The 27,017-nt window shown below is 33.0% G+C and overlaps 1 protein-coding gene across 1 annotated transcript in view; it reads right to left on the reverse strand.

Moving 5' to 3' along the window:
- Positions 1-306: 306 nt before the first annotated feature.
- LOC130445921 (uncharacterized) overlaps positions 307-27,017 on the reverse strand; it is a 29,444-nt gene continuing 2,733 nt past the window's right edge. The window contains exons 4-10 of the mRNA XM_056781822.1: positions 21,099-21,194; positions 16,123-16,208; positions 13,725-13,884; positions 10,236-10,445; positions 9,790-10,118; positions 7,798-8,058; positions 307-5,369 (exon numbers count right to left, since the gene is read on the reverse strand). Of these exons, the coding sequence (XP_056637800.1) occupies positions 5,231-5,369; positions 7,798-8,058; positions 9,790-10,118; positions 10,236-10,445; positions 13,725-13,884; positions 16,123-16,208; positions 21,099-21,194 (1,281 nt within the window). The 3' untranslated portion in view covers positions 307-5,230. The remainder of the gene's footprint in view (positions 5,370-7,797; positions 8,059-9,789; positions 10,119-10,235; positions 10,446-13,724; positions 13,885-16,122; positions 16,209-21,098; positions 21,195-27,017) is intronic.

Below are 27,017 nucleotides of genomic sequence, written 5' to 3' on the forward strand. Positions count from 1 at the left end.
ACGTCAAAAATAAAAAAGGTATCGTTACGAATAGCCTGTTTAAAAATAAAAATCGACGAAGTTCAGGATTTTTCTTAAAGTCGGTTTACGAAATGTCTGTCTGTAAATGTCTCAGCCTTTAGGGGTAAGCTAGAGTTATACCCTTTTGCTAGTGTATAGAAATGAACTTGTCGGTTCTAGAAACGAATAAAAGCACAAGGGCATAACTCAAGGTATTCCTATTTTCATTAGATATAGTGAATTGTTTCATTATCTACCAGATACAAATCATATTCAATTAATAAAATTACTGTATGGGATTGTGGATATTAAAAACAAAATTTTCATCTATCTATATTTATTTAATGTAAATGATTTAAGAAACTATCCAAATTTGGCATCAAACGTTTACTTCTACATAATATATTCCAAACTATTACTAATTTCTTAAATAGAATAAAATGAAGTTGTCGTCATATAGGATATGGTTTTTAGATGTTTATAATATAGTGTGTCACCATTACTAAATATTTCATAACTTTTAAAATTCCTTGAAATAGTTTAATGATTAACCGAAAATCGACATTCTTATGTGTAGGTATCCTTTTAACTAACACTATATCGTTAATATTTCCTTCTTGTATTTGTTAACAGAAAAAGCAGGTTTTATCTAGTTTTGTGATGTCGTTATATTGTGCCTTCCAGTAGAGAATTTGTTGTGCTCTGTGGAAAGTTCACTGAGCTTTTCTGGGAATCCTAGTATTAATGTCTGAAGTAGTAATTGTGAATGTGGATCTTCCTTTGTAGCTGTAATTAACTACTCTTTTGCGTCAAATGACATAGGTAGTATTACGCAAGTTTCAAATTTTCTTCTTGTTCATTTCAGATTAGATGCATCGCAGTCTCGACTGAGAAAATATGACTTTTGGTGCGTATGGTACAAGATTAAATATTATGCGTTGTAATCTCGGTGGTGCAGATTGTATATTTTTTTGGTTAACGGTCTTGCTTCATAGACTATTGGTCGTGCTTATTGAAGAATAGCAGCGCCAAGGTTTTTTGAACTTGCGTCTACGCTTAATGTGTACATCATATAGTTTCAATACTGGAGGGCTTTGGAGAACTTGTTTTATTTTGTTCAGAGCTTCTTCGTGATGAATTTCGCATATAAAGCCTGTATTTCTATGTAACAAATCTCTCAGAGGATTTGTTAGATCAGACATTATCGAAATAAATTTATTTAGATATGTGATCAATCCTAGTATTTTATTTATTGGTGACAACCTTTCTTCCCATCTAAGTATACATCCTCTGAACCTTTGTTTGATGAAGAAGTTGATGAAGAAGGTGCTACCAATAACATTGTTTCTAAAAAATGGATGCTTCAAATGCAGAAAGACCAGCATTACCCTTCAGAGCACATCCAGAAAAACATTCAATACACCCCTGAAAAAAGTTCCTTATTTTATCTAGAAAAATTAATTACAGAACAAACTAATTTGTACGCCGCCTAATTTTTTGCCAATAATCCGTAATTGAAACCACGTTCGAGACTTAGAAAATAGAAAAATACAAATGAAGCTGAGATGAAAATATTTTTGAGGGTCCTAATTTCACAAGCGAAAATTGGGCAACCAACTTTAGAGTTATATTTTTCTAGAAGAAGAATTATTGAAATAACCTTTTTTTATGAAATTATAAGCGAAAACAGATTTGAATTATTGTGTGTAAGTTTTTTTACTTTGGAGACAATCTAAGTTTTGATCCTGAAGCATCTCGTAGAAAAAAGTACAAAATTTATCCAATCATAAATAATAATTTGTCACCATCATATCATCTTTTATTGTGGAAAAGGGATTTATATTGAAACAATATATAGCAACGAAACGAGCTAGATTTGGCATGAAGTTATTTCTAAACGAAGGCCAATACGTCCAAAACATCTATTGTTTACGAGCTAACTATTAGATAATTTTTATAGTTGGAGGAAAAGAAAGACGTATTGATGCTCAGTTCTATTCATAATGACGAAAGGATAATGACAGAAAAGAGAAGAAGACAGGAAAAACCTAACGTTGTCCTGGATTACAACGAGAAAATAGGAGGTGTAGATTTGGGAGATGGTGTTATGGTGGCCTACACAGCTGTACGCAATAAGTTAAAAAAATTTTCTACGATTTCTTGATATGTGCGGCCTAAACGCACATATTTTATACAAAAAGGATAGTCTTTGGATTGATTACACTTTTTGATAGAGTGTAGAAAAAATAGTTAATAACAATATTGTGAACACCCATCCGTAATTGTTTTTGCATTTTTTTATTCATTAATGTATATCCAAATAATATACCAGTATAGATATATTGTCATTGTTTGTGAATTTAATAATATTTAAATTCAATTCACTTCTGCTGTTATTGTTTTTTTTTTGGTATTTATTTTTTTCCATTGCATTTTATAAAATATAGGTTTATTTCATATTTTTTAATTATAAATTTAAAAAATAGTAATATAGAATATGTTCTCCGGGTGTGACGTATTGACAGGTTATAGTGTATGTTGCGTAATTAGAAAGAAAACTCTGATTAACAAGTTAACAAAGTGAAAATCTTGGAGCGAATACCATCAAATGAAAATCTCGTACCTAACGTCCAATTAAATGTCAGTGCCTCCGTCATTGACCTAATCGAAGAAAGATAATTCGCCGGCCCAAGAGAACAAACAAAAAAAGTCAGTGTAATAGCTGGAAGAAGTATTTCAATCAGCAACATTAAAAAACAACCAGTTGCGATTTCTATTATTGTTCGGAAAAATATATCTTCATGTTTTAGGAGGAGGAAGAACAGGACTCGAGAGAAATTGAAAGTGAAAACCAAGACACATAAGACAATATGAGAACTGGATGTAAAGATGAATTTAAAATCGGAAACTTTTTATTTGAGTAAAAGATTTATCCTGGAAAGATCTTGGAAATGATTCAGGAAAATATGTAGTTATTAGTTATTATAAATAGTGTCTAGTGTAAGTGTATAAATGATTCAAGGAAGTAAGAGACGGTGTGTACCTAGGAATTCACCCCACCTTTAGAAATAGTTTAGATAAATAAGAAAAACATTACAATATTCTGTTAGGTTAAGAGTAGTTGTAACGAATTTACTACCTGTACCACAATCCAAATTCTAGAACCACTGGTCTTTGTTGGAGACATACACAAAGAAATTTTAAGAAATAATAAAGGTCTAGCCATCGTTTGATCTAGAGCTATTTTTAAGAAATTAGTCGACAACAATTTTTTTTATTTTTAAAAAATTTATTGGTGGACACACTCGATAATGGCTCACGATATGATTGTTAAAAAAATATAAAATGTATATACTACCCATTAATAAGGTTTTATCAATTCTTTTTTAAAATACTTTATATAGGTATTTAAATATTCTACTAAAGAAAGTTTCCTGCTATGAGACAGCTTCGATTTTATGTAAAGTAGCACCTTCAATTAACATTTCTGCACAGATAAAGTGGCAAATCTCTAAGATTTTTTGTTTAAACTATTTTAAAAGTAATTTTTCACAATTACAATGTAATCTACAGTCTAATAATATTTTCGAAATGTGAAACCATTCGGACATAACTTCAAAATAATTTCAATCATTTTTTATTGTTTCCACCAAAATAATTGGCTGAAATACTTTGTTTTTAGCACATAGGTCCCATATCTTTCCTCAAAATTCAAATATTCAATTTTTTATAACAATTATTGTATATAACGTACTCGACGCCCCAGATACATCCTGAAACTAACTAGTGGAGGCCTATTTTTAGCATTAAAATTGAATTAGAAAGAATGTATATGGGATTTTAAAAGGCAGAAATTCTTTTTGGAAATTTTCTTCTAGGCCTATTTGATATGAAACAAACCAAAAAATTAAATAATGTAAGTACAATTGTTATTTCTGATAATTGGCATCATTTTATAACGAGATTTATTGAAATAATTTCAAAAATCTAGATTCATATTAATAACAATTTTTGAGGCATTCTTAAGTCAAATACGTTACTATGAAGTCTCATAACCAATAAGGAAACTATCATAGAAACCTAAAAATACACCAAAGAATAAACAAATATGCAGTGGTACTTGTTAACTTTCATGTAAGATTGTTACAGTACATTTCTAAAGTTCTAATGAACAATCAACTCAACTCCGCTTCTATGGAAGACGCCCTATAATAAGCAGTTTTTTTTCTCTTGGGAAAGACGCCATCATCTTCTAAGATGTAGATGGCGCCATAGAGACAAACTGTCTAACAGAGCTGCTATAGAAGCCAAAATGTCCAAACTGGTGTTTATACTAGAATTCAAAAATATTCTACATAAGCTGGAGAATGATGGATACAAAGTCCAGTTAGTTTTGATGCCTGGGCACTCAGGCTTGCTTATCTAAAGCAAAAAAATGCCTGATTGTTTTTAATACCATATTTTTATTTTGAAAACTTTTGAACCAATGTTGATTCAAGATAATCATGCTGCTTTAATTTTTCCTTAATCGACCTCTCTAATTGAACATTTATTAGAATGAATCTCAACCTCTTGATCTAGAATCCGTATAAGTCGAAAACTCTGTAAGTTGAATTTTTTCTCATCTCCCTCAATGTTCGACTTTTATACAATAATCGCTTCAATTGTTGCCGATTGATATAAACAAACGCCTTTTTTTCAAATCAGGTACTCAAACTTATTTTTTAAACAAAAGTTAACATAATAGTAAACGTAAAATAATATTTCTAACAAAAGGAATTATATATTAGAACAGGAATATACACTATAATACATATACTTTTATCACAAAAGTTTCTAATAAATGGTTCAAACCACTACGTAAAGCGAGTAGCTACATAAAATCTTTGAATTGTAAGAAAATATCGGTTATTTACACTTTTAAACTTTCTCGAGAAAATAAAATGTTTACTACTGCATCAAAATGTGAAAAGTCATGTGAAATATGTCAAAAATATAGAGAAAAAGCTGATATGCCGTAAAACAAAAGAAGAAAGATATCAAAATTGTTTTCAGGCAAAATTCCACATGACTTTCATTCCATAAATTTGTAATACTTTCATGATCACCGAAAACTAAAGCAAATAACAAAATTTGGTAATTTTGCGTTGAATAAACAGAATCTGTAGCTTTGTCTTTAATACTCTCGAATTTTTTGAGTATATTTTGGAATGTTTAACATCTCAATTTCTTAAAGAGTAGCTTGTGCCTGTTGCGGTTCCTCCGAATCATGATTAACATTACCACTGATAGTAGTGACATGATTTCCGATACTCAGGGCAGCAACTTTGGCACGCTGGTATGCACTTAATGTGTTCTGGCCCAAAAACCTAAGAACAAATAATAAATCAAAAAATGAGTTTTCTAATATTCTTTAGCACAATTGCATAATCAAATTGATATGTCAAAGGACAAAGGAGGCACTGAACTTTATCACACTAATATAACCACCCTGTATATTTAAATAATGAAAAATTTTATTATATGTACCTAATATTATAAAGTAAATAATTGTTATTACATATTAATTATAGAGACTAACGGTCGATATTGCATTATACTATTGAAAATGAAAAGCTGCTGGTACGGGGATAGTACCAGAAGTATCTGGCCTAATCTATAGATAGCGGTAGTTGCTTGAAAATACCACTGTATTAGGAAGTACACAATCTAAACAATATATGTTTCGAGTTTGAAGACGCCAGTTGTTTAGTATTTGTTTTGCAGCCATCAATAGTGAACGTTTTCAGTGAATTTGTAAACATGGAAAAACTTGGTCATTGTTATGTGACACAATACTTTTATTTGAAAGGCATTAGCCCAACCAATTAAAATCTGAACTAGATTCAACTCTGGATGAAACTGCACCTTCTCTATTAACAGTAAAATATTAGATATCAGAGTTTAAACGAGGCCGTACGACCTGTAAAAATCAGCATCGCAGTGTTCAACAAAATGAGGTGACTACTCCAGAAATATTGAAGAAAATTTTCAAAGCAGTAGACATTTCAAAAAGTGCGGTATATCGCATATTGACTGAAAATTTGGATATAAGAAAGATGTGCGCAAGATGGGTACCGCGGTTGCTCAAGCGTCGTGAAAATGTTTCCATCGAGTTTTTGGCAATATTTCACAGAAATAAAGGCGAATTTTTATGCCGTTTCATAACCATTGATAAAACGTGGGTTCATAACTTCACATCCGAAATAAAAGAACCATCAAAATAATGGAATGAAAAGGGAGAACCCACAAATAAGGCAAAAGCCGTTCCATTTGCAGGCAGGTCATGGCTTCAGTTTTTTGGAATACGCTTGGGATGATTTTCATTGACTATCTTGAAAAAGTAAAAACTGTCAACGGCGAATATTATTGAAACGTTTCAGCGAAGAAAAGGCCGCATTTGCCTAAGAAGACAATGCACCAGCTACAAATCCGTTATTGTTACTACCTATTCGTCAGATTTAGCCCCCTCGTATTATTTTCTGTTCCCAGGCTTGAAAGAATTGCAGGTTGGTTAAAGATAAGATTTTCCAACAATAAAAAGGTGATGTCGGCAGTTAATGGCTATTTTGAGGAGCTTCTTATTTTGAAAAAGGTATCAAACTTATTGAACATCGCTGAAAAAAGTGTATGGTACTTCTGGGACCATCTTCTTACTGCACCCCCTATTTGAAAAACGTTTTGATGTATAAAAAAACTTTTATATAAATTTGTACAGAATTTGGTTAGCAGTAATACTATCAGAGGCAAAATATCTTTAAAAATGCTAATTTTTCAAACCATTGACCTTAAGATGCCCACACGATATCTCTTGAGACTTTTTAGCCAACTTTTAGAACGCGAAAATATAGGTCTATACGAGTTTTCAACTTACTAAGCCCCATTTCAAAGTGAAACTGCGAATATGACTATACTATGTATATTATCATTATCATAACTATATAAAGAAAAGAAAGTATTTTGAAATAATTACTATAATTAAAATTTTTTCAATCCTATACATTTTCCGTTTAATTTTGATGCTAGTATTAATGAACGCTTTCTATTGTTTCTAATTACAAGTTTACTTACAAATACCATGGATTCAAATCAATCGATAATTTCATGGTTTTACAAATGTTTCATCATCTTCTCTTCTGTAAACGGTAAAACATCGTTTACCAGCATCAATTTTTGCAGGATGTGTCAAGAAAATTAATATGATCGACTGCCGCCCGAACCAAAATTCATGATTACGCCCACAAACTCAAAATGCATTGTGTAGTATGGTATAGAAATAATGATTTTCAAATATCCCGCATTAGTTTTAATATTAATATACGTCATTAATTTAATTTATTACTACTTCCGGTACATGCATGCGCAATTGTGCCACGTTGTAATCCATTCCTTCTCTGTACGTCGAATACACTAGTTGACATTCCCGACTTAGTCTTTTCCAATGTCAAACAAAAGATGCGCCGACAGTGATTTTCATCATCTTAATAATCTGTTTAAAACCTTCAAAATAATGTTTTCTACGAAATCGGAGTGAGGTTTCCAGAATTCGAATTTGCTTCTCTTTCACTTTGTGCAATAACTTGAAAAGCAACCCTCGTAAAGTTGACTTTAAATTGATAAAAAAATCAGAATTACTTTACGAAAAAGTAAATACTTCGACATCGATTCTATACAAAGTCGCGGAGAAAATTTTTGATGAATATATTAGATCCACATTGACGTATTTTTTACATCGTATTTTTCAAATAACGCACTTACCTGATACATACATAAATTACCATCAGTGCAAGACTTGCACTCACCATTCTGATGTATGGATTAGCATATAACTGGATACTTATCCAAGCGCCGGCCACAGCAAGGCACATACATGTTACAATACAAACGGTACTACCCCAATGTTGAGCCGTAAAACCTTTATCCCATTTTACTTCACTGCTTTTACAGATGTCGTACTCGTATTTACAAACTTTGCATTTTAAAGGTTCGTTACTAGACGAAGAACTCTCCATTAACCATCTGGAAAATTATTTAATTATTTATCTCTTTCAATGTAACAAAGCAAATGTATAGTGATAGTAACATTTTTTGATATTACACCTACCGTTTAAAATTATTTACAGCCAACAAAATGTCCCAGTTAAAATCTCAAACAACAAGCAGAATTTTTATTAAATATTAAATACTTAAGCTATTGGAATTACTCCTATGGAATTCGCCGGGCACTCGACAGACGAGGCCTTGAACTCCGTCTTATAAGATGGATAGGGGGAATGCTCTCTCAACGCCGAGTGCCCCCCCGAATTAAACAATGAAGGACGGAATTTCTATCCCTGTGGTGTCGTTGACCTAAAGAAAGCAGGCTTGTATCCAGACTTATGCTGATTATTTAGCTATTCTTTACTAGGGAAAAGTCACCGCCACTTCGTTAAACCATATGAAAAGTGGTGCCAGTCGAAGGGCTGAATATTAGTAAAAAATCGGAGAAATTTGAAGAAAGCTCCAAATTGGCACTCTCTTAAGTATAGTACTGGGATAAGTGACATTTAAGTACTCTAGAGTAGTGAAACTGCTCGGTGAAGAGCACGTGGACACAAAAATACAAAATGCTACCTGCACCTTCTGGGCTACATAAAAGGGCTTTCAATTGTATTAGGGTTTTTCGCCAAAGTTGTCACATATCTTAGTAATATCACAAGGTTTATATGTACGGCCCCGTATAGTGCCTTTGAAGTCCTACTAGATCTTTGGACTTAACGATACAATTTGAAACCATGAAGTCAGCATGCAGGCTAAATATCCTCAATAAATTGCAGGATAGATCAACTGACCATTCGAACCAAATGGCACCTGCGACCGTTAATAATAAGGACTTGAGGTACGTATTAATGATAAAAACAAAACAGTAGATTGGTGACTCTAAGCTCGAACTACTAAATAATAAAGCGACCTCGCTTGACAGCACTAGGCTCCTACAGAGGACGTTCCAAGATAGGCGAATTTTTCTCGTTTGGGAAACATGTTGCAGTTTTTCAAGTCGAGGTATTTACTGTAATGGAATGTATACGCGCGATACTCAATCGACGCCACAAATACAGTAATCTGAATCTGCTCAGATAGCAGAGTTGTCATTTATTCCGTAATGGCTAAAATGGTGTGCTATAGGATTGTCCTGGATTATAAAAACGTCTCACAATAACTGATTAGCGATGGCTGCAAGGTCCAATTCATTTGGGTAACCAGAACCCATTCTGAGTAAAGCCAAAATAATTGCTATTAAGTTTCAGCAGTCTGCTCGCAAGGCGAAGATGAATGAAAACAGCTGTTCTTAACAAACAACTGTTCTTTTTAAACAGGCCCCGAAATTCCAGTGGTAACTGACCTTTTAAGCATGGCATGGCCATCTACACTATGGGACGATCTGTTGAGAGGTTCAAACTCTTGGGCAAGCTAACAATTTGCCTAGTAATGTACACATGTTCAAGCTAATATCCCTGATTAATTTTACAAAGGATCTAAACATTAACTTTTATTCATTTTCCTTTTTAAAAGGCACTTTACTGTAAAGAAAAATGTGTGTTCCAACAATTTCCAAATACTCAATTTTGCTAAACTGAAACTGTGTTAGATCGTAGTCTTCAAACAAGCATTGCTGGACTATAAACAAATGAAATTTTAAGTCGAGTATTTTTCATCTTTTACAAGAATGATTTCACTCATCCGATGACACAGCATTATTTTGATATTTACCTTCTGAGACATTCGTGATGGACGCTAGAAACATCTCCGGTGCAATCGCAAGGTTGTATAAGCGGTTCCTGTTTATCTGCGTCATAACATATCCAACATTCTCTTCTATCCAAAAACGCTTCATCGTCTACTTCGGATTTTACGTTCTGTTCTAAAACGTTGTCATTTTTCGTCTGATCGAGTTTACTTGCCAGCAGTTTCCGCGGATTTAGTATCCATAATTCCGATGGTTGCATGCAATTCCACAAAACTGCCGGAAACCATATGGCGACGCCAATTTCGACTACGCGAAATACGACGTTATGTAAATTTCTTGAATTTATCGGTACCTGAATAGGGAACAATCAACTGATTAGTAGAATTTTGAACGATCAACAAGACGATTGGTTAACACACACAACACAAAATTTTAGATCATTAACTTATAAGTAAATAGTGATACTTACTTTAGTTTTCCAAAATTCCGATAGGGTTTCCGAGAATAGGAATCCGGATATGACAATCAACATTAACGCTTGGCTCAGTAACCCAATTCGTGATTGATGTAATTGGGATAAATTAATCTGCGTTTTCACAAACGCTTCATCCTTCAAAGGTTCGGTTTCTAAAGAATTGCTGGCAAGCTGTAAAGGTTTTGCAACGAAACCTCCGCGAACCTAGAAATTATATACAGTTTGAATTATCCATTACACTAAACTGAAATTTAAGACGTTGGCGAGACCGTCGAATGGTATTCGACGGTGGCGCTCTTTTTCATGGCGGCCATCGACAACCCTTCGACACCTGTTAGTGCTGTTTTAATTCATTCTGTATCGGTCTAGCCAACTGGAAACAACTCTTAACTTTCCCCTCTCCTTTTCAAATAGTTCTACTCTTACGAGCTCGCTCACAACTTGGACCGTGAAGCCGGTGCTGTTCGGTTATGTTAGAAGGGTTTAAAATTTGGAGGAAGAATCGTGTGGAAAAAAGACATCAAAAGGGATCGATAAGTGAAAATAATAGATACATATTTTAAATATCCCTACGTCACAGGTGCAGGAATGTATATCCCTTCATAATCGCGGATATCGAACACCCTTTGCAGGATTTTTATTAAAGGGCAGATTTAAAGCATTGTCCACACATCCGTACAAACTCGCGAGAAACTAAAGTACCCTAACTTGGAAACATGGATGTTCAAGTAACAGCTGCTCATTTTCGCTCATTATACGAAGTTTTTTAATGTGTAAATTTTAAGTTCTAATTTAAACAGACTCAGAACGTCAGGATTTATGATTTTACCGAGTTTTAATTACTAGAGAAATGAATTTGAAATACAAGCAAATCAGAACGCGTGAAGTAAGATAACATAATCAAGATCACAGCACATAACACATAACACAAGCAAGGCTGCCAATAATTCAGAATGGAAACTGTAATTTTCGACAGATAGCCACTACAGAATAACCGTGGAGGCGTGATTCCTCAAGAGAATGAAAAACTTGCAACCTATCAAATAAACCAGATATTTCTTTTTCATATAGGCCGGGGTCGATAGATTTTGAAACAAAAAAAAATAATGTAGGATGAAGCCAATTGGAAAAGGAGGAACTGGAAGAGGGAAGAGGGCGAGTTTTTAAGAGTATAAAACGGTTTATCCCGATTTCCGGCAAAACTATATGTCCTATGGGAAAAAGTGAAATAACAAAAATATTAGTGATAAAACGACCGACAACTTTTGTATCACAATTTTTCCACTTAACCTCAAAATTTATATGAAAAATTGAAAAAACCAAGTCTTTGGATTTTTATTTGTATCTCTAACAATTTTCACGAAATTTGGTGGATATACTTACCTTTTTATGTCGCAAATATACTGTAATTTATTTAATTTGAAATATTCATTTTTTCACTATATTTTGACATAATATTGAAAAAGCACTCTAATGTTCGATCAAAAATTCTTCCGTCATAATATCAGATTTTTTTTTGGAAAGTTGGCGAGTTTTTGTTCCCTACTTTCTGATGGTGTAAAACATATTATAATCACCTTGGTAAATTTTCTCAGAAAAGGCAAGAAATAAACGAAAAAAACTCGTATCCGAAAATTTTTTTCAATCATTTGTACAATATTTAGTTATTATTATTATTAAAATTTTACACATTTTATTAAGTTTATTGATTAAAATCCATCCAATCGAAAGTTATGTTAACTTAGGTTGTTACGAATGTTGTTGAATTTTGAAAGGTTACGCCATTATGAATGTCGTTGAGTTTTTATAGAATAATCTGATAACCTATGAAAAAAGTGACAGCAAATTATACCCTGACAAATGCTCGTTGGCCAAACATGTTATCTATGGATTATAAATATGCCAAAGTTTTACGAACAGAAAATAACTACAAAAAACGCCTGTTTTCAGAAATTGCACATAATGATAACTGTATTAATAAAAAACTGATTCAAATAAACTTAGTGTAATTTATACATAGATTTTGAAAAAACAAATCTTCACGTCATTAACCAATTCAATATAAAATGATTGTGCATGTTAGAAAAGATACTGATATTCTTAGCATTATTAATTGAAGGTTTTCTTCGAATGGTCTTAATTTTAAGTTTGTAAATATCATTCGGAGTTATTGCAAATATTTTTGTAACATTTTTGACTTTTGCACTCCCTTCATACATTTCAAAGTAATATACCATTTTTTTCCCAAAAGTTTGCAAAAATGCCGTAGACATACTCACAATCATCATTCGAAAACCCACCAACTTCTCATGCAATTTCACCCCTTTCCCAATATATATGCAGCAATCTGAATTGGATTAGTATGCCAATAAGCGACCGTCGGATTTCTTTTTTCTTCAGTTTCATTTGATACTATTGGTATATTTGCACTTATTGTTCAAAGTTGTGCAGTTTTCCTTCCAAATTGAAGATTCATTTTCAATACGAGTTAGAAATCAGTGAAATGTAATACAATATTTAAACGATACCAAATATTATTATAATTGAGTTAGATAGCGATACAGCAAGAATCAAGTAAATCTTACTGTGAGCCTCTATGGCGAGGTTTCATAGCAAAAGAGGAAACTCCCCAAAGGTGTCCCTTTTTTTCAACCTCTCTAGATTCTTTGTAAATATCCTTTCCTAAAACTTCATATATTTCTTCTAATGTAACCTCATAGGTTTTTTTAAACTGTTTCTAGCTTAAATTCTTCTATAAACTCACAGCAATAAACCTTAAGCTGTTTGCCAACAACCACGGCCTGAAATGTGATACGTTTGAATATTCGATCATGTACTGGGGCGTGTTAGAACAACAACTTGACCAAGTAGTTCGCCCACTCTACTCGGCCCGTGTGAACCAGGCATTAATGATGGTGCAGAGTCTCCGTTCATAGTGTCTAAGTCATATTTCCTTTGCTTGGGCGTATTGTCTCTCAAAAACAAACGATAGCCTGAAACTCAATTTTTTCCATTTTCTAAGAAAGCCTCAAACAACTCATTTATAAAATTGTCAAAGAGAATCTGAGGGTCTAAAATGGTTAAAATTTTAGTAAGAATCTCACAAAGTACGCGCAAATATATTTCGAGAATTATATTGTGGGGTTCTAATTTGGTTCATTTTGTCTGCATTATTATTTATAATGAAATAGGTGAGACGAAAAGCTTATGTCAAAAAACAGTTGAAAAGAACAAGGTGCTTACGTCTTCAGAGCAAACTGCCACTCGCGCGCTTCCGCTTATTATATAACTTATTTCATTATATATATTTATTATTATTATATTAAAGTCTACTTTGGAGTTTCATTGCCACGTCCCCAATAAGAAAACGATATATATATATATATATATATATATATATATATATATATATATATATATATATATATATATATGTATATATATATATATATATATATATATATATATATATAAATGTCTTACTTTAAAATAAACTTCGACCCCATAAATAAGGAAGAAAATAACTACAATGAACATTAGCACAGCGTAGCAACCATTAAATAGATGATGATAAAATCCAGGATCATCTGTAGGTGGTTCGGCAAGTTGAGTTGTCACAAATTCGGCAAATAAAAGACTGTAACTGAAAGAAAGAAAAATAAATCGAGTTAAATCGAGAATAAATTTTTCCACGTTTATATTAATAAATTCAACAAATAAATCAATAAACCGACTCAATTAAACAGCTGTTATGAAGGTATTTATTAAATTTTAAATTTTTTAATTTCAAAAATTGAAACAAAGAAAAATTTTGATGATATTTATTAAAAGTTATAAAGCCGGTCATTGAATAGCGAAAATCATATCTTTACAAAAAGAAATCAGACACCCCACTGTGAAGTGCATAGTAAACAACTTGTTCAGGTCCGCATTAAAATATTTAATTTTCAGAATCAGTGAATTATTTAAAAGTATAGATAAACAACGACATTACACAAAAAATTAATCCCTTGGAATTCCCAAATAAAATTGGTTACTAAATACTGCAAAAATAATAAATGTGAATTACTTATCTGTAAAGCTAGAAAGGACGAGTAGTCATAATTACTGGTTTTATAGATCAAAATTTAGTGCTCATTTAATACCAGATTTTGAAAAATCAACATTTCATAATTTATTGAATGAAATAGAATTTCAATACAAAAAACGAGGAAGGAGCAGTTTATTATTAGAAAAAGCAGAAATAATTGTGTGGGGGCAACCTTAGAACCTTAGAAAAATTAAGAAATTTCGTGAAGAAAATCGAAGAATTTACTACCTGGATGAAACATGGATAAACGCTGGATATACTAAGGATAAGGTTTGGGTGGACTCTTCCAAACAATCCACAAGACAAGCATTCTTGGTTAGCAATAAGATGCTATTTTCAAATGAATGTGTTCCATATTTTAGTCCTTCACTTTATATTCCGTTGTATTCACGTTCACATTGTATATTTTTGCAACAATTGTGCATAATTATTTATAATTTATATTATTAATCTGCTATATGAAACTGCAAATAATTTCTGAAGTACGAAGTGCGGTCCTGTTACATGGTCACTTTGGCGTTTTCAACCCTTATCACGAGCACTAGGCGTGAATATGTTTTGGTTCACCACTTTCCTCCGATAAATATACTTTAGATTCTGAACGGTTAGAATTAATAAACGTGTATATTTGGTGCCCACTTAGTTGTGGCCAAGGATTTTTGTAGATTTTTTTTTTATTTTTTCAACAAACGCTCATGAGATATCGCGAATGAAAAAATATATAAAGAATTAAATGAATGGTTTTTAATTAGAATCATTTTTCATAAAAATCGATTTTGCACTCAGGATAACATTGTTAAAACTCAAAAAACTGTATCCATTGCAGCGGCACTAATTGAGCACTAGAGTGGCGATTTTCAATTCGACTAGTATCGATTTTTGGGTTTACATCCAGAGTGTTTGCGTCGTCATATTAGCAGCAGTTGATTTGACAAAAATGAAAATAAATTTTTTGTTACGAAAATCTTTCGCTATACTGGTAGCACTAAATAGTGACGTCTTTCAATTCCACTAATACCCATTTTAGAGTCTCGTTCCAGCACTTAAGACTGCTGATGTTATTTTAGCAGTAGTTGAGTTCAAAAAATTATTTTTCGAAAATCCTTGGCTACAACGGCAACATTAATTGAGCACTAAATAGTGACGTCTGTCGATTCTATCGGTTCATATTCTAGACCCATAATACTGCTTGCGTCGCTATATTAGCACGGAATGATATAAAAAATAAAGAAAATTAGAAAAGTTATTTTTCCAAAATATTTCCTGACTTTTCCGGCAGCATTAATAGAGCACTCATTAGAGAATTTTTTTCGATTTCACCCATACCGATTTTAAAGTTTTACTCTAGTTAAAAACGGAAAAAATATTTTTCGAAAAATCTGTTTGCTTATACAGGCAGCACTAATTGAGCACTAAATTATTTTTTCTATAATCTTCAGGTAGGGTACTTTTAATAGGGTTTCCGGTTCACGGTCAGTAATTAGTTGTGAGCTGTCAAATTATTTTTAAAAAAAAGTTTTCCAATAGGACGATTACTTTTGCCCCACCTTGTATACTACTTCTACAGGTAAATCAAAACTTTTATATTAGCATTCGGCTTCTTAACCTATGCATATTTCGTTAAATAATTTTGCTTAGTTCCCCAATTTGTTTTTTATTTTGGTTTTTAAAAAGTGGTTGTCATCGTTAAAAACTATCATTTCTGTTGTTTTTTTTTAATTTGACTTAAAATATGAATGAATCGCTAATACATTGATTCATTTATGTAAATATTATTGAAATTCAACTCACCTGATTATATTGAAAGTAACAAAGGCAAGAAATGACTTTGAAAGAAACTGCGGGCGATCCCAACGTATTCCAGGAAGATGGAATACCTGTAACATTTCCCAATAAACGAAAGTTTAGAGTTATTGAAGCGCGATTTGAATTATTTATAAGAATATGAACGTCAAGAGTATTAAATTTACTTAACCAACGTATTCTACCGTGAGTTAAATAACTCAATTTACAAAAAAAACTATTTATTAAGCAAAAAACTGAATAAATGAAGTGGTTTGAATAATCTGACTAGCGATCTCGACGAACATCAAACTATGAAGAACCCAGTTTCAGTGTACAAGCTGCCTTAAATACTAAATCTTATCGCATTCAATGATAACTATATTTATAAAATTAGTAGATAAGGATATTTATGGTCGTTTAGAATCACAAAATAAAAATAAGTAATTGGGGATGATACGTTAATGGGGTTCGAGTAGTTAATGGGATTCGAGTGCGTATTCATTAATAAGGGTCACTTTGATTCACTTAACTAAAAGGTTGATTCCCATTAGGAATGGTCAGTGTACAAACTGCCTCAAGTACTAAAGGATATTTACAGTCGGTACAATTTCCGAACTCGCCGCTACCAAATCGTTCAACAGTGTGGAAGATGTAGCAGAAATTCTTAAAAACGGGTTCTGTTGCAACTCTGCCTGTGATATCGCTGGGTGGACTGATTAGCTCAGTGGTTTCATAGCCTGTCCCAAGCCCGGGTAAAAGAGGAGGGTTCCAAGTGAGGCTAGCGACCTGCTTGGGTAAAAAAAAAAACAAAGTGCTCAGAGATCCAACGGTTTAGCCTCGGATGTGACTGGATCAAATAATGACAAACTGGTGAGAAAAAGGATTAAGCGCAAAAGGAAAACCACTTTACTTAGAATTGGATGCTGGAATGCAACATCATTTAATAATAAAGACCAAGAAATTTGACTCGAAATAAAAAGACACAAATTAGATATATGCGCCCTTTCGGAGGCTAAAAAGAAGGGCAAAGGCAACAGCAAATATGGAAACTACATTCTAATATACAGCGGCAAGAATAAAAATGAAAGAGCAACATCAAGAGTTGGCTTACTGCCACACCAAAGCTACGAAAACCAAATCAGCAATATAATATACGTCAACGACAGAATACTTCAGGCGACGATCAACCTACAAAAATCAAGACGCATATAATAAGTATCTACGCACCCGACAGCAGCAAAACACAGGCGGATAAAGACATATTCTATCAGACATTGCAAACAGTCTTAGACAGTATACCCAATCATGACGAAATAATAATCTTAGGGAATTTCAATGCAAGAATTAGCGATGAACTTATTCCCGGAATCAAAAATCGATTTAACGAAGAAACAATCAATGAGAGTGGTGAAAAAATGATGCAGCTATGCATAGACAATGAACTAAGAATTAATAACACCTTCTACCCACATAACCACAACATAAATATACATTCGAAAATACACGAGGACATAAATCAACTATAGATTACGTAATTACAAATAAAAATATCTATCCGACAAGAATACAGGACACTAGATCTCTAACTTCTGCAAATGCAGGAACAAACGACCAGCTTGTAATGGCAAAAATGCGAACAACCATTCAACGTTCTTGTAACAAACCTATCGAAGAAGTAAGCAAATTGAATATAGAATCCCTATCAGACGAGTCGACAAAAAACATTTATCAACAAAGGCTCAGGGAGAAAATTGCTGCTAATAATATCCAAGAGACAGATGACATCGAAGCAGCATGGACAAAACTAAGAACTAATATACTACAAGCAGCAGAAGAAGGACTATAAAAGAGGGGGAAGAGCAAATACAAAACCTTGGTTTAGACAAGAAGTTAAGATCCTAGCCGAAGAGAAAAGAAAATCGTACCTGCAATACAGATCCAATACAACAACGTATAATGACTATAAAGCTGTAAGAAATAGAGGCAATGAAAATATTTGAAAAATTAAAAGAGATCACTGGGAGAAGTTTTCGAATGATATGGAACATGACAGAAAAAAATGTGGAATCTTCTGAAGGATAGGAGAAAACCAATAAACGAATACATACAAAATACAAAAATCACGGCAGACGAATGGGAAAGACATTTTGAAAAACTTTATAGTTCAACACAAGCTAACGTATCAGCACAGGAATTACCCAACGAAGATGAAAACATCAATGAAATACAAAATAGGATTTTCTCCCTGCATAAAATACAACAAATGATAGCCAAGATAAAGAACAGAAAAGCCCCAGGCATCGTCGAAATAACAAACGAAATGATCAAATATGGAGGCGACACACTGTATGATGAACTACAATCCCTCTTCAATAAAATACTTGAGGTCAAAAATGTACCAACATTACATTTTGTGGTCGGATGAGGCAATTTACAAGAAAAAAAATTCTTTTAAATGAGTGATGTAGAGTAGTTATTTTTGGAGGCTGTAAATAATGTAAAGCCTTAAAACTGGGAAAAGGTAGTTAATCATACAATTAAAGAAAATGATAAAATGTTGGAACAAGCCACTCATTGTGAATATTGGTTGCAACAAGTTTATCTTCTGATTTGGATTTGTAAGAAGTAGCTCACTTATACTGGTGAGTTTCTATATTGAAATTATTCTTCTTGAACGAAAGGGTGTGTGCTGACACGTATTCATGCGGGAGGTTAGGTTAGGAGGTCTCGTGGGTCCGTACTTTTTTGAGGGTCACGTGACGGGTCAAAGTTATCTGGAAATGCTCGAAGATTTACGTGGACAAATAGACAACGATCCAAAACTCGCGAATATCCGTCATTTCATGCAGGATGAAGCTTCGCCACACTACGTTTTATATGTGTGGGAGTACCTCATTTTGGAAAATGGATGGGCAGACGAGGAATCGTTTAGGCGCCCACAAGGTCAGGTGACAGAAAACCTGTGTTTTTTTCCTGTGGGGTCCTCCTCCGAACTGCAATTCACGAAGAATTTGAAACTATTCGTGGAGAGCTTGACATGCTTTGCCGGACCTGCCGTTAAGAAACGTTGCCGTAGATGCACTGATGAAGATGAACTACAATTTGAATACAGACAGTGAGAATGAAACGGATTGTTTGGAATCCAACGATGAAAACTGTGAAAGAGACAGCTAATGTTGTTAGCTTAAGTAGAGTTTTTTATCTCTTTTGTAAACATAATTCAGAATGAAATCTAAATTTTAATATGTGCTATTTCATTTGTTTGTTAGTATATTTTATATAACCAATTTTTACTGCTAACAATTAATTTCGTCCTTTTTTTGACGCCATATTGGATCCGCCATTATGTTTTTCGAAAAAACCTACTACCTATTTTCAATAAGACTATCCGATTTTTCTAACTATTGCCAGCTTTTTGGCATAGCTCTGTCTGCAACGTTCATTGATATTCGTGAAATATGGATTCGATTGCTAGGCCAGGTGGTGATTACGCTCTGTGATTGAGACATTTATCATATCTGCGAACAAGCTTTTAAATACTCTCTTCGAAGAAAGTTGCAGCCAATGTAGCCTAACCGTTCAGTAATAATAGAGTGCAAAACAAATCTCGAAACTTCTGGAAATTCCGTGGACAAAGCTGTAATGGTGAATCTTCGGTTTTATTTAACCATTCTGACAACTCGTTGAACCAGGTCATCTGAAACGACAGATTTGTGTCCTCGGCTCCCTTCCTCATGCACATTATTACGGCCATCTTTTAACTTTCGACACCATTCACGCACAACACCATGAATTTTTCCCCATACACACGACTCATTCTCTGATGAATTTCTGGAGCACTATGACCTTTAGCCTGAATAAAACGAATCAAACTTCGCAATTAACACTTGGCGGGAGCATCAATAATGGCGGACATGTTTAGGTGGCTATAGTACAACGCCGACTAACTCCTGAATGTCAACAATGGCGGAGTGTGTTGTGCGAGAGTTTCGCAGTCGCCTACAGCACATGCCCGCTTTCTTCTGCCCGCGTAGCGTCTGCACGGAGCGATCGAAAGTTGAAAAAAAAACGGCCCTCGTAAATAACAATATTAAGATTCAATAATTCTGGACACATTTTTGTAAGAAAATTTCTTTCCATAAGAAGGAAAGATGTGATGAACTCAATATTCAGTACACGTGGGCAAAGACACACTTCGTCCATTCCTAACTACACAACTAACTTTATGAGGGTTCTCTGACAAGTTTTTTCATAATATCTTAATTGTTTGCATGATTACCTTCTCCATCGTATGCTTTAATCTTATTAATATTTGCCGTCTTTCTCTTCGAAATATGCGTCTATGTATACAATAACGTCCTTCTCTAATAAAAATCTCTCCTTGAATCTTCAGTTAGGAAACAGGAGAAAGTTACTGGAAGCTAGATCTGGTGAATAAGGTAGATGCTTAACCAAATGATGCGTAATGACTATCAAAAAAATAGTCGCCATCACTTTTCCAGTCGATGAAACCGTTTTTGTGGATTCAAATTTCATATCGAGTCTCAAATGGCTACAATTTTAGTGAGACGCAATGACATCATCAGGTTGAGGTCGGAAACTCTTCAAACAACACTCGTAAGTGGTCGAAAATGTTCCAAAAATATAGTGTATGAGAGAGGGGGCAATAAATTCGATAAAAAAATGCTTACCTCGTCACAAATATGAAAACCAAAGGCGTAAATCCAAATTTTTTACCGTTTTCTAACGACACTCTATTACATACTAGAAATTATACCTTTACATAACATAACCACGACCCATTGTTTGATTCATATAAATAACTAATACACATAAAATATTTAATTTGCAATTAAATGTGCTATTTAAGCCTATTGAAATGGTAAAATTGGCGATATTGTCTATTAAAAATTTGTTATTCACGGTCGATTGTTTACAAATGATAATTAGCGATACCTTTTATGGATCAAATGCAAACTTACCTCTGCCCAAAAGCACACAATTAGTGAAGCACTCGACATCAATAGAGGATAGTATGACGATAACAAACTGTTCGACCAACCATATTCAAACAATTCCTATAACAACACATTAAATTTCATTCTAAGAAAAAGGAAAATATTTATTTAAACTATTTAAATAGGCAAACAAAATTTTTTTAAGGAAATCGGCTGTTTAATTCAATACGTGGAATGGCCTAAATCAAATGTGGTGTCAAAATAATGTATCTAAACAGGATGATTTATTAGTCCTTTGTCCTTTGAGATTTGAGTGATTATTGCCATCATTGCATATTTGAAATCACCTTGACTTCTCCATTACTATAATATTAGGATGTTATGTGTTCTACGCGGTATTTAAAAAGTTATAATCAATGTTCAATACTCTGTACAATGTAAGAGAAATACAAGAATAAAAATTTCTGGTGGCCAAAGCATTCGAATAGTAGTAAATATTCTGGAAATTTTATCTATTCCGTTAACAAGCGCGGATCCAGGTGGAGGTCATGGGAGTCATGACCCCCCTTAAACCCTGATTAATTAACTTGGTCTTTTGCTTCAAAGTCGATGAGAAATTGAGGTTTAAAATAAAAATTGCGTGAAATTTATCAATATGCTATCAATAACAACGTAATTAACATATATTTTGTGGGTAAAAGGCTTAAAATGCCATGTCTTTGGGGGAGGACTCGTCCTTAGACTAATGATACCCCCCCTTTGTCAAGACCCTGGATAGGCCCTTGTCCGTTAATATTCACCAAATCTGATGCAGTGTGAATTAAAATATGAATACATTATTTTCTCGGTTTTTTCAAATGAATCACTCTAATTTATTGTGGGTATGGAAAACTACTACCAACATGTTTTTTTTATTAAACATTTCCAGTACCTAAAATGATTTGTTCTAGAGTTATTTTTATTTTTCTGCACAGAACAATGATTGTGTACCTATATCTAATCATTTAACAACTAATAGGGTACTTGCATGATTCGAAAAAAAAATAGTTTTGGATAGTTTATATACAACTTTAATTCTTTTATAAATATTTATAGAGAGAAAAATTATTGAAAATTCCAAAATTTTGTAGGTAGTTTAAGCATTTCAGTAAAGTCGCCATATTGTGTGACGTCATAGATATAAAATAAACAATGAACATATGATATAAAGTAAATACGACAGTTATTCTCTCGGTTATTCTAAAATAACCGTTATTATTAAACTTTGATTAATCTGAAAAATGGTATGTAAATCGTGTTTTGTGCCAGGATGTAAAAATCCTACGAGTAAAACACAAGTTTTTTTTATGATGCCAAGAATATACAACTAAAATGGTTTGAAAGGTCGGTCGTTTTGACAATCCAGCGAGATGTAAATATTTTTGTTGCCAGGATCATTTTAATGTAATTAAAGTAATATTCAAATTTAACTTAATTTAATATTTCATAGTAATCAAGTTAATTATTATTTTAATTTTTAGCATGATAATATAATAATGTAAGAACTTGCCCTATAAAAGGTTTATTCACTTTATTCTTATGTATAGAAAAATGTTTTATTTATACGGAACTAATAAATAAAAACTGTATTATAACTGCACACGCTACGTTGCTGACAACGATAACCTCGTGATCATCAAGCAGACAAGTTCTCAATGCTTTCAATAAACCTATGACGTCACAACTTAAAACCAATGAGAATCGTTCTCTTATGTAGTTAAAAATTTGAAATGTTTGCTATTTTCAATAGAATATTTACATATTATATTTTTGATTAAATATTTTATTTTTGACATTATTTCAGATCAAGAACTTATAAAATCATCAAAAAATAAATGTGTTTTAAAAAAAGGAAGTACCTTATTGTAAGTTGGCTATAATGCATCGGTCAAAAACTGACAATGACAGGACAGTAGATACATGATTGTAGTGTTCTAATTTAGTTCGTTTTGTCTAGGGTATTATTTAAAACCAGTAGGTTCGATGAAAAGTATATAAGGTTTAAAACAAAAAAAGTAACGATGGAAATATACACGTAACGAAATAAAATAATGGTTCATCCACACGTCCAAGTCGGAGATTTCAGCTATACGTCATCTTTACATCTTTTAAGTCTTTAAACAAAATAATACGTCTTGAAACCGTACGTCTTTCAGATTCACAGAATATCTTGAACAGTCAACGCTCACGTCAATTGAGCTACTAACTCTCGCGCGCTTTTCGACTAATCATTATATTATATGAACCCTCTTAAAAATGGGGTCGTCGTGATGTTGTCAGCTGGCACAAAAAACTTCTTGTATACTTAGTTGAAGTTGAAAGAATAGAGATGGGAAAAAACGAAAAACGATAACTAAGTGAAAAAGAAACGAAACTAGTTATTTGAAAAATTTGAAAAGATATAATCCCCTACATTGTTGTTTTTTGATTTGGCGGTTTGGTACACTTTTTGGTGTTTTGTAAAATTTGTACGAGGTCATTAATGAATTTCACTAGTGATGAAATGATTGATATGATTTGGATATTGGGAGAATGCAATAAAAACTCCTTACTTTCGGCAAGAATTACCATAAACGTTTTCCTGAAAGTCTGCAACCTACAAAATCCAGCTTCGCCATCTATTTTTACTGTGTGTTCGAAAAGCCCACCAACAAAATGCTAGTCTGTTTTCAAAATCAATTTTAGTTAATTCGTGTAGCTCAGTTTGTTGCTGAAAATACTCCTGGCATTTGTGTGTGGATTTTCAGTAACTGCCAGCAAAACATTAATACCAATTTCTACTGTCACAGAAGTTTTTAATCTTTCAAACTTTTCAAAATTAACTGAACTTAACATACCAATATCATATCAATCATTTCATCAATACGTGCCGAGTTGTAGTGATTAGATTACCCTTGATTTAGGGTACTACTTGCAATGCTAGCTCAACGAGCGATTGGGTTTGGAACCCCAGTATCAGTCCTTCAGGAGAGCACAATTAAAAACAGAGATCCTCGAGAAGAACTAATTTAATGATAAGGTTAGGGCACTATGTCAAATATTTGACAAGGAAGAAGAAAATGAAATTAGATTATAATTCAATAATGTTAGGAACAAATTCGCGAAATGGGTCCGTAGGCCGGCCCTGTCCAGCTAAAATGGAATTTTATAACTTGGTAAAGGCTGTGTTTTAATACCTCCTATAAATTACAGTTTATGATAACGTTCTTCAGAATGTCTCTTGATGGCGAACAGCTTCCTTGGCATGTAAAATGATTTAAAAATCTACATACCTCCTAAACGATAAATTTCATTGAGTTAAACAAAGGAAACCCTTTTATTAAAAAATCGAAATAAAAATTCATTTTTGCAATTATTAGATTGTTCAGGTTGTTCCTGTAAAAGTTACGGATTGTTAGCCATTGGACATAAGCCGCCTCTGACCTTCGGATGATAGTGTTTCTTATTTCCGACATCGTGACGATGAAATGAAACCTCACTTCTCTAAAGCAGATGATTTATTCTATTGTAATAACATTCCTGCGGTGATGAATTTATTAAATTTTGAATATAAGTCACTGGCAATTGTTCATTGACTCCTCAAAAACTAGCTTGAAAGCAGTGTTGCAATACAACAGAAGCAAATGCCTTCAGTGCCGGTTGCCCTTGGTTCTTATATGAAAAAGACTTACAAGAACATGAAGTTCCTTCTTGAAAAAATTAAATACAGTGAACATGTTTTGAAAATTTGTGAAGATTTCAAAGTCATTGCTCTTTTGCTCGGTTACATAAAATATTGCTGTTTCATTTGCAAATAGGACAGCAGAGATAGAAAAATTCACTAAACAAAGAAAGTATGGCCCAAGCGTGGATCATTTACTCCAGACAGAAACTTGGCCCGATGAAAAATTTTGTAAAAGCTATGCCTAAATGTGGCAGTAGATTCTTATACCTGAAAGAGAAATTTCCCAAACTCAGCGAGGCAAAAATTAAAGAGGGAATATTTATTGGTCCACAAAAACGGAAACTAATGGAGGATAAAAAATTTGAAGGAAAGCTGAATGATCCATAAAGCGGAAAATTACAAAGAATTAAAATATAAAATACATATCCTGCACTCTCATCTGGGTTTCTTCCACGATAATTTGGGCGCTGTGTGTGATGCACAATGCGAAAGACTTCATCATGACATTTCCTTAATAGAAAAGCTCTAGCAAGGAAGAAAAAGTCTAGGAATGCTAGCAGATTAGATACTTAAAAAGGACCTAGTAGAAGCCAAACATTCACGAAAATCATAGCTATTTATTGAACATTAAGATTTCTAAGTATTAACGATTTTTGTACTTTTTATAAAAATATTCCAAAGACAATTTTTTTCTATTTACATATTATTGATTGGTGGCCATAATACATTCGTGTGACAAAAATAAGTTTAAATTTTGTTGACCAATGTAATTTTACTCCCATAAAATACAAAGTGATTCATTAAAAAAAAAAACGAGAAAATATTGGGTGTTTCATTAAAATAACGTAACTTTTATATGAAACAGCATTCTGGCACACCCTGGAAAATTAAATAATTTTAAGTTGTGAATACCAATAATGGCTACATACAATCACACAAATTTTCAAATTGATATCTCAAAGGAGGCACTGAACTTTATAACATTAATCAATCCTCTGACAGTGTTAATAAAAGTTAAATCAAATATATACAAGGTGTCTCAAAAGAAAAATCACATTCACAATTTTAGAAAAAGTAAGGAGTTTATTGAATAAATGTTGGTTAGATATGATTTTTCTCAGTAATCAGAATCTTGGTGGTCTCCTCTTATGCTACCCATATTAAAAGATGTGGTGTCATTTCCCAAATTTGTGATAGAATGATATAAACTAGTAGTCCTGGCATTATCAATAACATTGTGGGCTTGAGATTACGTGCACGTTTTGGAATTTACTAATGACCTTACTTTACTGGATGGCAATCTCAAATTTCTGTTTTCTGGTGGTATTTTAGTGTGGGACTGGTCTAGAGGTACCATATAGCTGAATTTGAAGCGAATTAATAGCTCGGCAGATATTCTCAGTGATGTTTGCCATTTCATGGCGGATATTTTCTTTTAATTATGCCAGGGAAGTCTGTTTGTTAGCGTAAACTTCAAATTTAACATAACCCCACAAGGAAAAGCCCATAGGTGTTAAATTGGGACTTTGTTGAAGTAACAAATTTATGTCACCTCTCCCGGATTAAAGCCATTAAAGTTTTGCATTTAAGACATGAACAAGACATCTATCATCTACACATAATGGTCTGAATTCATTGTAACTGTGCATCTCCTTGCATCTTCAATCTAATCATCGCAACATATATATTCACTTTAGGCGATTGTAGGGGTTTCTAATGTTTGTTTTTTTGATTGGTTCTACTCTAGTAGCTGTAATTCTGCTGGACTCAACCATTGAGCTGTTGGTAAACGTTCAATCATCTTGTTTACGAATTCAAGCCTAAGGCTCAATTCTTACACCAACTGAATTTTATAAGGGTGCAGCTCCAACTGGTAAACCGACTCTTGGGAGCCGGGTTACCAATTCGCATACCCCCCGCCTCCCTCAGAATAACTAGGTTTGTGCCATAACCAATACAAATGTGAACTTTCTTTCGAGACACTTTGTATTTAATCTGAATTTTTTTTGTCAGTTCGTAATCAAAATCACTCAAAATTGTTTTATCGACGAGTATACTACAGAAAATTAAATACCCTTAATTTTTAAAACGCTGGTTTCAAATCTGCTTTTTTTTGTATCACGCACTAGGATTTATTTCATTTCTTAGCAAGCTGTATGATATATTTAAAAAAATATAGAAAATATCCATATGTAAATTATTAGAATTAGTTATTTATTTTTTATGTGTCTTAAAATTAC

The sequence above is a fragment of the Diorhabda sublineata genome, chromosome 6, assembly GCF_026230105.1.
Source record: "Diorhabda sublineata isolate icDioSubl1.1 chromosome 6, icDioSubl1.1, whole genome shotgun sequence".
Taxonomy (NCBI): domain Eukaryota; kingdom Metazoa; phylum Arthropoda; class Insecta; order Coleoptera; family Chrysomelidae; genus Diorhabda; species Diorhabda sublineata.